Source organism: Tachysurus vachellii, chromosome 1 (genome assembly GCF_030014155.1).
Source record: "Tachysurus vachellii isolate PV-2020 chromosome 1, HZAU_Pvac_v1, whole genome shotgun sequence".
Lineage (NCBI taxonomy): Eukaryota > Metazoa > Chordata > Actinopteri > Siluriformes > Bagridae > Tachysurus > Tachysurus vachellii.
The window spans coordinates 40,126,311-40,143,810 of NC_083460.1; the positions used below are offsets into that span (position 1 = coordinate 40,126,311).

Genomic DNA, 17,500 nt, shown 5'->3' on the forward strand with positions numbered 1-17,500 from the left:
TTTGCATGTTCTCCTCGTGCCTTGGGGGTTTCCTCCGGGTACTCCGGTTTCCTCCCCCGGTCCAAAGACATGCATGGTAGGTTGATTGGCATCTCTGGAAAATTGCCCCTAGTGTGTGATTGCGTGAGTGAATGAGTGTGTGTGTGTGTGCCCTGTGATGGGTTGGCACTCCGTCCAGGGTGTATCCTGCCTTGATGCCCGATGACGCCTGAGATAGGCACAGGCTCCCCGTGACCCGAGGTAGTTCGGATAAGCGGTAGAAGATGAATGAATGAATGAATGATAAATAAATAAATAAATAAATAAATAAATAAATAAAGCTGTGATGTGCAGCTGCGCTACTGTCAGAGCTGCTGCTATAGAAAACTAATCAACACCTTTTGACCAATCAGAGTCCAGAACTCGGCAGCTCTGTTGGGGAAAAAAACGATCTTCTGCGTCAGTGCGGTAATAAAGGCTCGGTCGTGTATTTATACTTTGTTATTTTCCCTGGAATCAGAGAGTTTTTTTAACAGTATTGAAAAGAGATAGATAGCTTTTGTGTTATTAGTTTAGTTTGAAATTTCTTTCAGAGAACGTGTGTGTTATTCTGTTATAATCCTCGTATTTAGCTTAGCTAAGCACCGCTGCTGCTTTGCGAACGCAATAACACTGTGAAAGTACAGCAGGATATTGAAAATCTAGATTTACTTCTCCGGGACTTTTTAAAAGTGTGTTCCGGTTGGACGGTGACAATCCTGACGCACAAGTGGAAATGGTTTTGGAGTTGGACTGTGGTTCTCTTCTTTTTAAAAGCTCTGTAAAAGGAGGCTGCTCGCGTTCCAACTTTTATTTCCTCTCAGAGGGAATCTCCCGAGAGCCCACCGCAGTTAGCAGAGAGATCAGATATCATCCATAATTTATGCCGGAGATAGAGAGTGCCTTGCGGTTTGTTTGTGTCTCTAACTTTCTCTCTATTACAAATGAACCCACTTACCGGCCGTATTGACACAGAGCATCAAACCCGTCCCCTGGTACAGATTTCTGTCTCAAACTAATCTGTGTGATAAATGTAAGAACGTCAACTTAAATTATTTTAAACTGGGGTACAGATAGAGAGCCTCCAGTCCTTCGGTTCTGCCGTGACGAACACGAGGACTCTCTTTACGACTGTTACTGTATATATCATCTTTCTCCTGCGGCCCATGATGCTTTGCATGAAATAAAGAAACTTCTGTTAAGATGTAAACAAACCTAATCATTCATTCACACCTGAGATTATAAAGAAGATCAACACACCCGTCTCTTCCTGAAGCCTTTATATCAGTACACTGCTGTTGGACGTGGACTTATGGGACGTTTTCTGTCGGTTTAAACAAGCGAACGATTTTCTGTCTGTGAGTCGGATCTTAAACGAGTCAGGACTCTGTCGTGCTTTCACAGTGAGACGTGTGTTTGTCCATCTGTTAATAAACTTACACTGAATTTTAGGCTCGAAGATCAAATTTGAGCTGTTTTTCTATATGAACGAACGCTCGGAGCGTCTCAGAGAGCAGGAATGGGTTTGATATCAATATTTACTCTGAAGGTACAAACATCTGTGTGGAATAAACTACAATAAAACATTTTTATTTTCTATGAACATATCACCTCTAGTATTGTAGAGAAAAACAGAATTAGAGATGAAACTCTTCTTCTTTCATATTAACACCGCTGTGGAGTGAGACACGAGGACGACGATCGATCGTCTACACGGACGCGATAAAAACAGGAGGAAAGAACTTTTTTTGGCCTTAAAGTGTTAACAGAGGACTGGGAGGATGAGACAGTCTGAAGAGTTCAGAGGCTTAGCCGCACCTTCGCAGTGATAAAGTCGCTCGTGTGTTATTTAAGCATTTGGGAAATGACTTTGTGTAGATTACAGCTGGTGTAGATTTGAGTCAACAGCAGGGTCTGAGTGAGTGGTGCTGTGTTGGTCTCTCGCTTTTTGGCGAGTGTTTTGGGGCTTCATAACATTCAGGTTCTTTTGGAAGACGATAAAAACTGTACACTCGCTCACATGTGTGTATGTGTGTGTGTGTGTGTGTGTGTGTGTGTGTATGCACATATCTTCTTTTATCTGCTGTAATCTGATGTAGTGATCAGGAGACAAAGTGTCGTGTTTTGGTGATGATGTCTAGTGTGTGTGTGTGTGTGTGCGCGTGCGTGTGTGTTTTTACGGCTGCTGCATTACCGGAGTTAGATAGAAGGCTGTAGACGTGATGTCTCGTGTGATATGATCATAATTCCTCTTTAAGATCTTAAAGCTCTATGTACAGTAGAACCCTACAGTCCAGCGTTTCTCTACATTTCAAGTGAAACCCTTTTAAAATCCTAGAACTTTTTTTTAAGGGCTCTTTGTTAACCATTGAGGAGCCTTTTTTCTAAGAGTGTACTAAGCATGTATAATGAAGAGAAATGTTAAACATCCCGTCAGGTCCTTTAAGGGTTCTTCAAGGTCTCGCTGGATAAATAAGGGTTCTATCTGTCTTGGAAAGGCTTCAGGGAGAAGAACTGCTTCACAGATCCATGGGATGTATTTTTATACTGCTTTTTGATGTTAGAGATTTGGATCAAGTACATTATCATCATCGTCATCATCATCATGGATGAACACCAGCATGAGGGCATGAGGGCAGGTGAATTACAGGACAGAGCTCTAGTGTCTCCTTTCTGAGCTTTTACTATACCATGTACACGTTCCTGTGTTGTTACCATGACAACCGATGAGAATATGGCAGGAAATGATGTGACTACAGACAGAACGACACAACTAAAGGATCAGATTTAATAAATATGCTGGTCAGGATTCTGTTTTGGTCAGGAATCGGGCTGGGTTTTATTTTATTTACATACTTCTGTGTGTGCGTGTGTGTGTGCGTGTGTGTGTAGGAGGGTGTTTAGACTCTTTTATGATGTCAGTGGATTCTTTGGCCTGACTAAAAGAAGATAGAGGCGATTCAGCTGAGTGTAAAAACTAAAAAAAAAAAGAATGGAACTGAAGAGGAAACTGAACTGGACACTCGACTTTGTGACACTCCATCAGTTACAGTTACGTCTTAGAGCCACATCGAAAGAAACGTTCATCAAATGCTTCTATAAGGAGCAGCAAACAGTAATAAACTAAACAGAGTCAGAATTTGGTGTGAAACGCTTAATTAAACACAGGAGCTTAAACAGATGCTCATCAGGGTGAAATGGGACACGGGGTGAGCGTCATGATCATGTGACGTGCGGGGGCTGAGGGGTAATGTCGTCCAGGGCTGATTTCAGCCCCCACATTGACAGCTGTTTAAAAGGGCATGTGCAGTCTGAGGTTTTTCTAAGTAAATATCTGGTCTGTTCTTCGTGTCACACTCGTGTCTTGTTTTGATGAGAAGTCTGGTGACGTCTTTAAACTTTTTGTTGTCACTGATCAGATGGGAGCTCTTACTTTACACTCAAAAACATTGACACTAAAGAGATAACACAAAACTTTAATTACCACCACCAACTAATCTATCTACTGTATCTATCTATCTATCTATCATGGATTCTTTCTTTCCTTTTTTCTCTCTTTTATGGAGGATTTTCCTTCCTTCCTTCCTTCCGTCCTTCCTTCCTTCCTTCCTTCTGTCCTTCCTTTCTTTCCTCCTTCCCTCCTTATTCTCTCTCTCTCTCTCTCTCTCTCTCTCTGTCTCTGTCTCCAGCTCAACACGTGTATACTCCCAGTGTTTAGGTCACGTGACTGAGGTCCGGCTGCTCCTCTGGGTTTTTTTCTGTGTCGTGTATCGAGTGGTTTATTGACGTGAAGGTTTCAGAGCTCAGATCCAGCCAAACATGCAGTAGTTTAATTCATGGAGGACGGACTGAGCTCAGACGAGTCAAACAAAATGTGTTCTGGGTAACTGAACATTCGATCAGACGTCATACTGTTTCTCCAAGCTGAAATTAATCTCCCTTAATTTTTCACTTATTGTTTCGTTTAGTTTTTCTGCTTCATGTGTAGAGGCAGAACAAAGAGCGACAAAGACCTCACACCGTCATCTCTGTCCTTTTTTTTAGGTTGTGTGTGTATATATACATATATATATATATATATATATATATATTCATTCATTCATTCATTTTCTACCGCTTATCCGAACTACCTCGGGTCACGGGGAGCCTGTGCCTATCTCAGACGTCATCGGGCATCAAGGCAGGATACACCCTGGACGGAGTGCCAACCCATCGCAGGGCACACACACACACACACTCATTCACTCATTCACACGCACTCACACACTACGGACAATTTTCCAGAGATGCCAATCAACCTACCATGCATGTCTTTGGACCGGGGGAGGAAACCGGAGTACCCGGGGGAAACCCCCGAGGCATGGGGAGAACATGCAAACTCCACACACACACAAGGCGGAGGCGGGAATCGAACCCCCAACCCTGGAGGTGTGAGGCGAACGTGCTAACCACTAAGCCACCGTGCCCCCCCCATGTATATAAATGAAGATTGCACTGCACTTTTTATACACTCTGTATAAATTTCTCTGTATATAAATGAGAGCTGAATACTTTTAGAGCTGAAAGTACTTTTTCTGAGGGACACCACAAAAACCTCCAACCAAAACCAAAATTTTATTTGATTGATTTATTAAAGTGCATAAGATTTTCTTCTGAGCAGATTTTGTCTCACGTCTGTTGTGTTCTTCCTGTGGAACGGCTGCAGATTTGTGTTTTATAGTCGAGTGAGATGAACATCTGCCCTTAGACTTCTACTAAGTGTTTTCTCAGTGCAGTGAAACCAGTCCAGATTCTCATCAGTTGTAATCATGGAGATTAGAGTGAAAAATGTTGGAGTATTCCTTTAATGAATGAAAACGTAGAAGTAATGGACACAGATGGGAAACCCAGAGAGAGAGAAAGAGAAAGAGAGAGAGAGAGAGAGAGATATCCTGGGATAATTGTTGTCATTACCGCTTTTCTCCATTTGATCTCCTCCATCTATTTCCTCGTGTGCTTGATTATTCGATGATTATTCTACGGTTTTCTTCTTGGCTCTGTGCTCTTGTGTGCCAGCTGCCAGTTGCCCCGAGTGTGCCAGCCAGCTGTCAGTCCCGGGGTGGCAGAGAGGGGAAATCTGAGAGGAAGCCTCTTCCTGTGGCTAATGTGTGTCATATAATACCTCACAGACTCTCGAGGAACGGCTTGGTTTTCCCCCGGAACCCATAAAGTGAAGGATGTTTAGGAACAGTGAAGGGGAAGTGGGCTAAGTATAAAAGAGAAAGCAGAAAAAAGAGGAGAAGAGAGGATCAGGATGGAACCTGGAAAAATGATCCTCTCATAGAAACTAAGAATATTCAATTCTTTACAGAAAAAGAGTGTATGTATAAACTGGGAAAGTGTGAGGAAAAAAAATCCTTATTGCTCAGTATCTTCTTGTTAGATAAACTAAGTATTTTTTAGAGTTTCTTCAAGGTTCACTGGATAATTATGCGTTTGTAACTTCGGCCAATTTAACAATCATCTAAAGTGAATTGTAGTGAAGACCCTCAGAGGAACGTGAGTCATAGCGGCTTTACACACGACTTAATAATCCAGGGAACCCCTGAAGAACCCTTTTTTTTTTAAACAGTGTGTCTATTAACTGGGTAAGTGGGCAGTACAAACTAATTATCGCTCATGATTTCTTCTTAATATCTCGTGTTCTTTAAAGTTTTTTCTGCCTTCTTCTTTTCTGATGTGAGAACACACTGCTGCAGGGTTTAATTTGAAATCTTTAAGGGTTCTTCTAGAGGATCAACTGAATAAGACGGAGGTCTTCTTCCACAGAGGTTCGATTGTTCATGGTTTGGCTATAGCATGCACTATTTTTGCCCTCAAACCAATCCTTTAACCAGGTGGAAAAGGTAATTCACTCTCAAGGGGAAAGGATGCAGAGCAAGAAAAAATTCTTTGCTTCTGTTGCAGGACACTTTGGTCTCGTTGAGTGTAAAAAAAAACAAAAAAAAAAACTGGTGGAGTTTCAAATTATAGAGTGGCGTTATACAAAAAATTTGCAGTCTTGGAAACACCAACATGCGCTGGTGTTTTTTCTCTCTCTGCCTCCTAGAATTTACTTGTTAACATCATTGATATAAGTGTAAAGAAACTGAGTTTTGTCACTCAGCAGCTCAGCCTTTGTCCCCATTCCTGATCAATGATCTTTCACTTTCACCTCTCTGGAGACAATACAAGTGAGAAGGCTTATTAAATCGACATGAAACTGACAATCATCCATCAGCTGTGACTCAAACGCTGGTCTTTACCTCCTTCATCTTCACCCAGAAAAGTAACAGTCTCTATCTCAGGCCATCACATTTCTGTCTGTCACTCTGGTAGCATATTACTCTTCACTTTCATTCTGTTACTGTTACAGTCATTCGTCCTAATTTTGCCTCTATTATTCTGTCGCTCTGTTACTGTCATTCTGTCAGTCTGTCATTCTGTCACTCTGAGATTTCTGTCACTCTTTCATTTTGTCACATTGTCATTCTGTCACTCTGTCACTTTTTCATTCTGTCACTCATTCTGTCACTCTTTCCTTCTGTCACTCTGACACTTTCATTCTGTGGCTCTGTCACTGTCACTTTGTCACTATTTTATTCTGTCATGTTGTCATTCTGTCACTCTGTCATACTTTCATACTGTCACCCTGCCTTTGTTATTTTGTCACACTGTCATTCTGTCACTGTCACTCTGTCACTGTTATTTTGTCATTCTGTCACTGTTACAGTCATTCATCCTAATTTTGCCTCTATTATTCTGTCGCTCTGTTACTGTCATTCTGTCAGTCTGTCATTCTGTCACTCTGTCACTTTTTCATTCTGTCACTCATTCTGTCACTCTTTCATTCTGTCACTGTCACTTTGTCACTATTTTATTCTGTCATGTTGTCATTCTGTCACTCTGTCATACTTTCATACTGTCACCCTGCCACTGTTATTTTGTCACTCTGTCATTCTCTCACTCTGTCATTCTCTCACTCTGTCACTCTTTTATTCTATCACATTGTCACTCTTCTATCATTTTGTAACTTTTTTTTTGTCACACTGTCATTCTCTCACTCTGTCACTGTTCTTACATTATTTTGTCATCCTCTCAATCTGTCACCCTGTTATTCTGTCACTCTATCACTGTTATTTTGTCATTCTGTCATTCTGTCACTGTTGTTTTGTTACTGTATCATTGTCACTGTCACTCTGTCACTGTTATTTTGTCATGCTGTCACTCTGTCACTCTTTTACTCTGTCACATTGTCATTTTGTCGCTCTTTCATTCTGTCACTCTATCACATTCTGTCACTGTCACTCTGTCACTGTTATTTTGTCATTCTGTCACTGTATTTTGTCACTCTGCCGTAGTCACTGTCTCTCTGTCACTTCTATTTTATCACGCTGTCATTCTGTCACTCTGTAACTCTTTTATTCTGTCAAATTGTCATTCTGTCACTCTGTCACTGTTCTTACGTTATTTTGTTATCCTCTCAATCTGTCACCCTGTTATTCTGTCACTCTCACTGTTATTTTGTCATTCTGTCATTCTGTCACTTTTGTTTTGTTACTGTATCATTGTCACTGTCACTCTGTCACTGTTATTTTGTCATGCTGTCGCTCTTTCACTCTGTCACTCTATCACATTGTCATTCTGTCACTGTCACTCTGTCACTGTTATTTTGTCATTCTCTTACTGTATTTTGTCACTCTGTCATAGTCACTGTCATAGTCACTGTCACAATTATTTTGTCATTCTGTCACTGTCACTCTGTCACTGTTATTTTGTCATTCTGTCACTGTATTTTGTCACTCTGTCGTAGTCACTGTCTCTCTGTCACTTCTATTTTATCACGCTGTCATTCTGTCACTCTGTAACTCTTTTATTCTGTCACATTGTCATTCTGTCACTCTGTCACTGTTTTTGTTATTTTGTCATCCTCCCAATCTGTCACATGTATTCTGTCACTGTTATTTTGTCATTATGTAATTCTGTCACTGTTATTTTGTCATTATGTCATTCTGTCACTGTTATTTTGTTACTTTGTCACTGTCATTTTGTCGCTCTTTCATTCTGTCACTCTGTCACATTCTCAATCTGTCACTGTCACTCTGTCACTGTCATTTTGTCATTCTCTTACTGTATTTTGTCACTCTGTCATAGTCACTGTCACAATTATTTTGTCACTCTCGTTCTGTCACTGTCACTCTGTCACTGTCATTTTGTCATTCTCTTACTGTATTTTGTCACTCTGTCATAGTCACTGTCACACTGTCACTATTATTTTGTCACTCTCATTCTGTCGCTGTCACTCTGTCAATGTTATTTTGTCATTCTGTCATTGTTATTCTGTCATGATATTACAATCAGTTTGTTGATATGCTCTCTGTGAATATAATCTACGTATAATGTTGCGGTGCTTTTTATTTCCCTCATACATATACATTAGTGGGACAACTGCACAAACTCTAACATCAGTGCACTGAAATTAACATAATTTAGTTAGTTAGAGATTTAATTAGGGAGGTTTGCAGCCGTTTTGCATACATATAGTGGAGCAAATAAGTATTTTTTATTACACTGCGGATTTTTCAAGTTTTCCCAGTTACAAAGAATGGAGAGATCTGTATTTTTCATCGTAGGTACACCTCAACTGTGAAAGACAGTTGTATTATTTTTAAATAATTATTTTCCATTTTATTGCATAAAATTCTGGCTCTCACAGACCTGTTAGTTTGTCTTTAAGAAGCCCTCCTATCCTCCACTCATTAACTTGAGTGGTATTAATTACGAATATAATTAATACTAATTAATATTATTAATAATACTTAATTAATACGTAATTAATACTAATTAATAATTAGTATTAATTACGCCCGTTTGAACTCATTACCTGTATAAAAGACACCTGTCCCCACACCCAATCAATCAGACCCCAACCTCTCCACTATGGGCAAGACCAAAGAGCTGTCTAAGGACACTAGGGACAAAATTGTAGACCTGCACAAGGCTGGGATGGGCTACAGGACAGTAGGCAAACAGCTTGGTGAGAAGGCAACAACTGTTGGCGCAATTATTAGAAAATTGAAGAAATTCAAGATGACTGTCAACCTCCCTCAGATTGTGGCTTCATGCAAGATCTCGCCTCGTGGAGTATCAATGATCCTGAGAAGGGTGAGGGATCAGCCTAGAACTACACGGGAGGATCTGGTCAATGACCTGAAAAGAGCTGGGACCACAGTCTCAACGGTTACCATTAGTAACACACAACACCGTCATGGATTAAAATCCTGCAGCGTACGCAAGGTCACCTTGCTCAAGCCAGCACATGTCCAGGCCCGACGAAGTTTGCCGAAGACTATCTAGATGATCCAGAGAAGGCATGGGAGAAGGTCACGTGGTCAGATGAGACCAAAATCTAACTTTTTGGCATGAACTCCACTCGCCGTGTTTGGAGGAAGAAGTAGGATGAGTACAATCCCAAGAACACCATCCCAACCATGACGCATGGGGTGGAAACATTATGCTTTGGGGGTGCTTTTCTGCAAAGGGGACAGGAAAACTGCACCATATTGAGGGGAGGATGGATGGGGCCATGTATCATGAGATTTTGTGCAACAACCTTCTTCCCTCAGTAAGAGAATTGAAGATGGGTCGTGGCCAGAGCCGATCCTGGTCTCCCTGGGGCCCTAAGCAAAATTCTGCTAAGGGGCCCTTCTACCTGCCCCGTGAGCCATGTAAACCATTTGCCACACATTCACACTTGACACCCCACTGCTCCTACTACAAACCTCCCTCCTTTTATAGAAAGTTTGCTCCTAGTGAATATGCAATAGCAGATATCAGAAATTACGTTTTTACTAGTGTAAAAACGTAACTAATGATATCAACAATATGGTTACTACTAGAAATCCCACTCTTAATATTTATATTTTAAGTATTGAATACTGAATTCTTGATATCAAAAATTCATATCATGTGAATGTATAAAAGCTAAAATGGCTTGCCAGACCGTATCACTGTGTTTTATAGTATGCATAAGAGCAATACTTGATCCCTGATGGTTATTATTTACTGAGTAATGTACATTCATATTGACCTGGCATTATGCCCACTCCAATGTAAATCCATTGGTTTCCATATTGCATTAATGTTGTTGTAACCTTGATTGAGAGACTATAAACATTGTCATTTAGGATCACGCTACTTTTTGTACTGGTCCCCACATAGATGTTGCTGCTGGAAAGCATGCGTGTCACGATTCGTGCACGATTGCACGCGCATATGAACGCATGTTCACGCGCGGCGCGGTTATCGAGCTGCCGTTTATAAACACCGTTGCCCTTGGGCGTTTATTCACGCGAATGTTCACGCGATAAATTGTTGTGTGACAGACAGACAGGTCAAGAGACGCACTGGCAGCACTGCACAGCTAATTTAGCTAGTCAGATAGAGACTAGAGAAAGAATCAACTTAACTTTACTGTTATTTGCGCTTGCTGACATCAAACTTGAAGAGAACACAAGTTTACCTGATTGCTGTTCTCGCATTTCACACTCGTTTTGTCTTTTTTCTCTTTTCATGGCCAGATGGATTGCTCCGCTTCATCTTGTCATCTACACAGTAAACATTAACACGTGCTGTAAAATGAGGCAGGGGAGGCGGGGCCTTGCGTAATTTGCGGGGCCCTACGCAACTTGCGTAGTGAGCGTATAGGGCCGATCGGCTCTGGTCGTGGCGGTGCCTTCCAGCATGACAATGACCCCAAACACACAGCCAGGGCAACTAAGGAGTGGCTCAGTAAGAGCCTAGCCAGTCTCCAGACCTGAACCCAATAGAACAGCTATGGAGGGAGCTGAAACCCCGTGTTGACCAGCGACAAATTACAGATCTCTCCATTCTTTGTAAGTGGGAAAACTTGAAAAATCGACAGTGTAATAAAAAATACCCATTTGCCCCACTGTATATGACATTATGATATATACATATGATATTACATATTTTACATATAATAAATTGTTAAAGGCATATTCTTTGCCCTGATCCCGCTCTAGTCATGAGGTCCGTACACTCCTGTGTGAGTGTGTTTACTCATTATCACAGATATTCTTTAATTACCACAATAAAATTCAAGATTATTTTAGCACCACTGTGAAACTCTTAAGGGAAATTACTTGCTTTAATATTGCTTATACCGCATTCTGGCTTCTGATTGGTCAAAAGTGTTGATTAATTGTCTATAAGAGCAGCTTGTGCCACCTTGTGCAGTCTCAACCCAGACTCTTAGGGTAACTGTTTAGCCCTTAAAATATTGATGCATGAAAAGTTATTATTAAATTTTATTAATAATAATAATTAACACGTATATAAAAATCACAGGTTTATGATGTTTAGAAAACATTTCCAAGCCTGAGTAAAGAAAGTAATGGCCTACTGTAAAAAAAAACATCAGTCAGATATTACATTTTTATTTTCTCTCTTATCCTGTGCAGAAAGACCAGGTCAGGAGATCACATGCTGCCTCAAAGCCTTGTTCTTCAAAAAAGCCTCAGGTAAAATGACGAGGATGTCATGATCTTTATGTGAAAAAAAGCAAAATTTAGACTGGCTTAAAGACTTAAAGACTGGCTGTTTTCTCATATCTCAAGCTGACAGGTTATTTTGTATTTCCCGTCACACAGAAAGATTTTTATAATGCGAAGTTTACACTTTGCAAAGCATGCAATATTTAAATCTGTAAAGCGTGACAAAACCGAGAAACCCTTCTATTAGAAATCAATAGGTTTTTGGCTCAGTTTAATTTCTGTGTTTTGCAACATGACCCGATACGTCCTAATCTCAGCTCTTGGGACTTGCTGCAGTTCCCATGGTAACACTGCACTTTTTATAATCTCCATCTCCTTGATTTAAAAAAAAAATGAATTAAAATAAGCTTTGTTTGTATTTAGGCATAAAATAATCTACAGATCTACAGATGCCAAACACCATAAGGAGTTCTTAGAGGAAACTATATTTATATAATTTGTTCGTGCTTCATTGGTTTATTCTGTATCAACATGCTCTCAAGCGATAAGATTTTTCCCTCGTCATCACTTGGCTTGATAACAAGGATGCGTATGTGGCTGGTTAGAAAAGGAAGACGAAAAAGAAGGTGGTGTGGGAATAAACATGAGTTGAGGTGATCGTTTTGACTATAAACTCCACCGTTTCTTGAAATAACGAAATAACCGAAGGACCCAGTTTATGGTGTCGTTTTTTTTCTCTGTCGAGTCTTGGCGACGAGGCAGCACAGGCCTGTCATCAGTCTGGCAGTTAGCAGAGACAGCTCCTGTCTGCGCTCTGCTCTCAGCTCTCGGTCAATAGCAGTACTTAACAGTGAAAACAGATGTTCCAGGCTTGTTCCTGCTTGAATCTCCTCCTCAGGAGTGCAGCCTGTGTCTTAACAAGCTGCTAGAGATGTTCACTTCACTAGGATTTTTTTTTTATTGATTCGCTTTGTGCTCACGCTGAACATGAACTGAACTAGTTTCCACTTTCTACACAGCGGGGGGTAATAAAAGAAATGAAATTTTGTCGAGATACTTTAAACCAAAAATATCAACTTTGCTGGAAAATCTGATGGTTTCCATAATGTAAACGCCTATTAAAGACCAGTAGAACCCAGTAAATAGAACCTTCTTCCATGAGTTTATGACTAGCGGGACAGCGAAATTAAATATAGCCATTAAACTCCAGTAAACTCGTATTACGGACCATCAGAAACACAATAAGTCCCGTTAGAAATGAAGACAAATCGTAATGCTATTGATTTGATTTGATTACATTTACGTTTACACCGTTTGGCAGATGCCCTTATCCAGAGCGACGTACAAAAGTGTTTAAGTCTCTATCATTGGATTTTTTAAGAATCTTAAGAGTATTTTTTTTTTTTGCTGTTGGTTTTATAAACAGGGAAGGAAGTGCTAGTTAAAGCGTCTCATTAATAAGTAGATCTTCAACCGTCGTTTGAAAATAGCCAGTGAATCAGCTGTCCGGACCCCTAGGGGAAGTTCATTCCACCCCCTTGGTTCCAGAACAGAAAAGAGTCTTATAGTAGCACTGTGTGAAATATCAGCACTGTGTTTCTCACTATGGTGGAACTTATGGGAATTGTGTTAGCAGTAGATGCTAAGTGTATTTACAGCATTGTTTAAGTTATACAGAGATTTTATTAGTAAGTTAACATTACACCAGAGGGAAATATTGGGGTTCCTTGTGGTTCTCTTGTGCTTCCACTTCCACTGAGTCTTTACACTGTCTATACAAGATCTAAAGGCTGAACTGTATATCCACATCATTAATCCACAACATTAGTCCAAGTCATTAGTCTATATCTCAAAAGCACAAATTAGATAAATGTACTTGTCTCAGCTGATACATTTATGTATTACAGAAGGTCCAGAAGGAATGGAATAAAACTCCTCTTAGCCTTGCTAACTAAGCTAAGTTAACTAAAGCCATAGATTTAAAGTATGATTGTTTGATGTGACATCACACCATTTATAAAATGTTCACTGGCATACTTAGCCATAATGCTAGCATTAACTATCTGAACAGTACTAGCAGGGTAGCTGACATTGCTAACAAAGCTAATTTCAAATTGGTATTTCAGTTCACTTTGATTAGCTAGGTAGTTATGATGTTAATGTGATCTTAGCATACATCAGTATTTTGGTGTGACACTTTAAACTGTATGTATGACCTTGTTTATTGATTACAATACTCATGATTGATATTTTTAGGCTGAATTGAGGTGTCTAGCTCTTCATGTTTAGCTTGTATGCTAATCATTTCTTAATCAGTTTCGGTGTGAACTGATGAGCGTCGAGCTGTGGTTAATGCTAATCATCGCCGCTAAGCTTTAGCATTAGCTCACAGTCCCTTAGCCTCCATCTTGGCTTAACTTTCTCAGCACTTTAGAGTTTGTCGCTGCGCCTCACTTGATCGTGTGGTGTGTGTGTTTTTTGAGTGATAACAGCAGTAACCACCTGCACTTTACTAATCCTGCGTGTGTGTGTGTGTGTGTGTGTGTGTGTGTGTGTGTGTGTGTGTTATCATCCTCCTCTCTTCAGCAAGCACCGTTTTAAAGCCAGCAGTGCTGAGAACAATTAACCTGGCTCAGTCCTGGCTAATGAGCTGCTTCTTAAACTTTAATGCGAGCGTTCCTCTGCCGTCAGCACAACATCGCTGCTCTCCTGCTCATCCAGTGGAAACGTTCTGCGCAGGATGACGTTCAGGAAAATGATGATGATGATCTCATTATTCAGTTTCAGGGATAGTCTTTTTTTTATGACAGAAGGTCAGAGGATTGTTTACAGAGCAACATCATTGAAATGATGCGATCAACAACAACATAAGGATGTAAAGCTTTACACAGTCATCTTATCTACTTCTCATTTGTGAGTCTTAGGTCAAATCACATTTAATTGCTAGCGTATCTGTTTGCAAGTGTTACCAGGAACTCGGGGGGGTGGGGCTTATTTGATTGACAGTTCTGCTTGTTTATCTGTCACAAACACTGTCACATTTAAATAAACAACCAGAGAGAAAGTAAAAAAAACTTCATACTATTAAAAATGTCTGTTGATATCATCAATCAGTTTATCAGACTAAATTAAAAAAACTGTTTACTGAATTTAGGGATCCATTAGTTTATGTATAAACACTCAGGACTTTTTTTACTGAACATAGCAGAACAAAACAACGTAAGATCGCAGTGTTGTTTATTTCTTATATCTTTGTTAATTTTGTGATCATTGGTGCAGATGGTGACGTACAGCAGACCGATAAAAATGCACAACAAACTCTTGTTTTAGACAAATGAACATATTTTATAGGTTACATATATTAGGGGGCGTGGCTAGACGTGTTGTTGGGATATCCAATCAGATCGTTTTCTCTCCTTAACTTTAAGAAGTGCGGTGTAGTGAATGACGTTTTTATAATGACATCACCGACGAAGAATGACATCAAGCGAATAATACGATTTTCTAACAATTCCTAGTTTTCAGTAAAAAAAAGTTTGATGATTGTTAATTCTGTAATAATAGATCATTGATTAAATAATTTTATGAGTTGAACTCAAAGCCGGGCACGGTGGCTTAGTGGTTAGCACGTTTGCCTCACACCTCCAGGGTCGGGGTTCGATTCCCACCTCCACCTTGTGTGTGTGGAGTTTGCATGTTCTCCCCGTGCCTCGGGGGTTTCCTCCGGGTACTCCGGTTTCCTCCCCCGGTCCAAAGGCATGCATGGTAGGTTGATTGGCATCTCTGGAAAAATTGTCCCTAGTGTGTGATTGCGTGAGTGAATGTGTGTGCCCTGCGATGGGTTGGCACTCCGTCCAGGGTGTATCCTGCCTTGATGCCCAATGACGCCTGAGATAGGCACAGGCTCCCCGTGACCCGAGGTAGTTCGGATAAGCGGTAGAAGATGAATGAATGAATGAATGAATGAACTCAAAGCCTATTTTCACAGGGACTGCTTCTAAAGTTTTGGCACCCCTAAACAACATTGTATTAAATTGTACCTGCCTGTTTCTGAAGTGTAAATTTAACTGAATTTAATAATGGGGTTGCATCAATCATTTAATACTGTAAAAATCCTTATTGTACATTTTACCTCAAACATTTTATCAATAATATGTTTTCGATTCTCAGGCTACTCCGTGTTAAACTTCGCCTCCATGTTTTTCAAAAAAATGCTGTGTTGATTAATTTTATTATCATTATTTATTTTATCATTGTTGTGTTATCTTGTGTGTATATTGAAGTCTTCTGGTTGGAGTAAGAGAAGCCCAGTGCGCTTCATTTAACCCTGTCACAGTAATGGGCCGAGCTGAATTCCTGTAAGCTATAAAAGCCGAGGCTAGTAGTCAGATGAGTGAAGTCACATGGTGCGCTCTGAAACACAGCATCTGGCGAGTCGATAAATAATCTATGGTAATGTTGCGTGCCTGCACAGCTCGGGCCACCTCCATTCTCCACCGATCGAGCATCAATAATACATGTCCTGCTTTTTCCCCTCTGCTGTTCTTTTGCAGAGATCATGCTGGAGACCCGGAAGCTCGGCTGAACTGAGAGTCGGAGAGCGCGAGGAGCGAGTTAAGAAGGAGCCAAACAAGAAAAAGAAGTAGAAGTGAGAGACTGGAAAGAGGCGTTTGGTCGGAACAGAAAAGGCTGGATGCCAGCATCCATCAGCTCCAGCAGCTGCCAGGTGCCTCAGACATGGCCTCCAACTTCAACGACATCGTCAAGCAGGGCTACGTCCGGATGCGGAGCAGGAAGCTGGGGGTGAGTGCACAGGAAATGCAGAACTGACAAATTAGTATCTGATTGATTGTTTTTTGTTTTGTTTTTTACACAATTTTTCAGACAATATCTTTTTGTCCGTCTGGTTGCTCAGGAACAAAACTGTGAAGATGTTAGTGTAAATGTTTGAAGGTTGTGTGATGGTGAAGGTCCTGTTCTCCGTGTTGTAGTAAGGTGTTGATTAATTAAGCGGTATCACGCAGGCATGTGATGTTGCTTCATACGACTGCTTTATAAATAAAATGATTAACGAGTATGTGACATTTCATATACAATATAGCAAAATAGTTTGTTTAGCTTTCCTCTGCAAAAAGAAATAGATCCATCACCATGATTTGCACGTTCCTGCTATTGGTGTATCTGGTAAAATTGTCTTCCCTTCTTCCTTTTCATCTTTAAGTAATATTCATGAAGAAATTGTCGTGTCTCCCGATGATATCACTGACTCTTCTGTAGTAACAGTTTCTGTTGTACATGTCGAACAAAGACACACGGAGCGAAACACACTGTGAAACGTCCCTGTGTGGTGTATACTAAATATAAACACTCCTGGAGCACTGTTCGTCCAATCAGATTAATGGACTGGAAATAACAACAGCTCTGACAGTAGCGCTTGTTCTCATCAAATACGTCATTGTTTCTATAGCAACAGCTCATTCATGGGGACGTGTAACATCCAGTAATAATACAAAGTATAAAAAAAGTTTGTAGTTGTTAATCTTTAAGTAGAAACTTGTGTGTGCTGGTGGTGGTGGTGGTGGTGGGGTTGAAGGAGTCTCCAGTGTGAGCTCTGTGTACCGGTTAGAGGTGAAGATGTTCTCCACATCTTCAGGACAGACGAGTTCTTTGTGTTTCTCAGTAACATGTAGAACAAACTGGGATTGTTGTTTTTTTGTCTTGAAGAGAGAAAATAAAGAGAGTCTGGTGAGGAAACACTGTTTATAGCTGAGAGAACAGAAGAAACAACAGAAACTAATTTGGTCTGCAGCATTAATGTAACTTCTTTTAAGAATAAAAGTAAATGATGATAAGTTACTGTGGTGTGAGAGGAATAAAGCACTTGGGGTCGTGATGTTAGAGGAAATCATCTTTGTGGTAAAAGCAGCTCTGCTTCATCTCACCACCTC

At 40.4% G+C, this 17,500-nt stretch overlaps 2 protein-coding genes across 2 annotated transcripts in view; one reads left to right on the plus strand and one right to left on the minus strand.

Moving 5' to 3' along the window:
- Nucleotides 1-17,500, minus strand: part of tmppe (transmembrane protein with metallophosphoesterase domain) — a 298,028-nt gene that overhangs the window by 50,031 nt on the left and 230,497 nt on the right. The window lies entirely within an intron of this gene.
- dok4 (docking protein 4) overlaps nucleotides 1-17,500 on the plus strand; it is a 45,060-nt gene that overhangs the window by 8,117 nt on the left and 19,443 nt on the right. Inside the window, exon 2 of the mRNA XM_060864244.1 lies at nucleotides 16,106-16,355. Within this exon, the coding sequence (XP_060720227.1) occupies nucleotides 16,290-16,355 (66 nt within the window). The 5' untranslated portion in view covers nucleotides 16,106-16,289. The remainder of the gene's footprint in view (nucleotides 1-16,105; nucleotides 16,356-17,500) is intronic.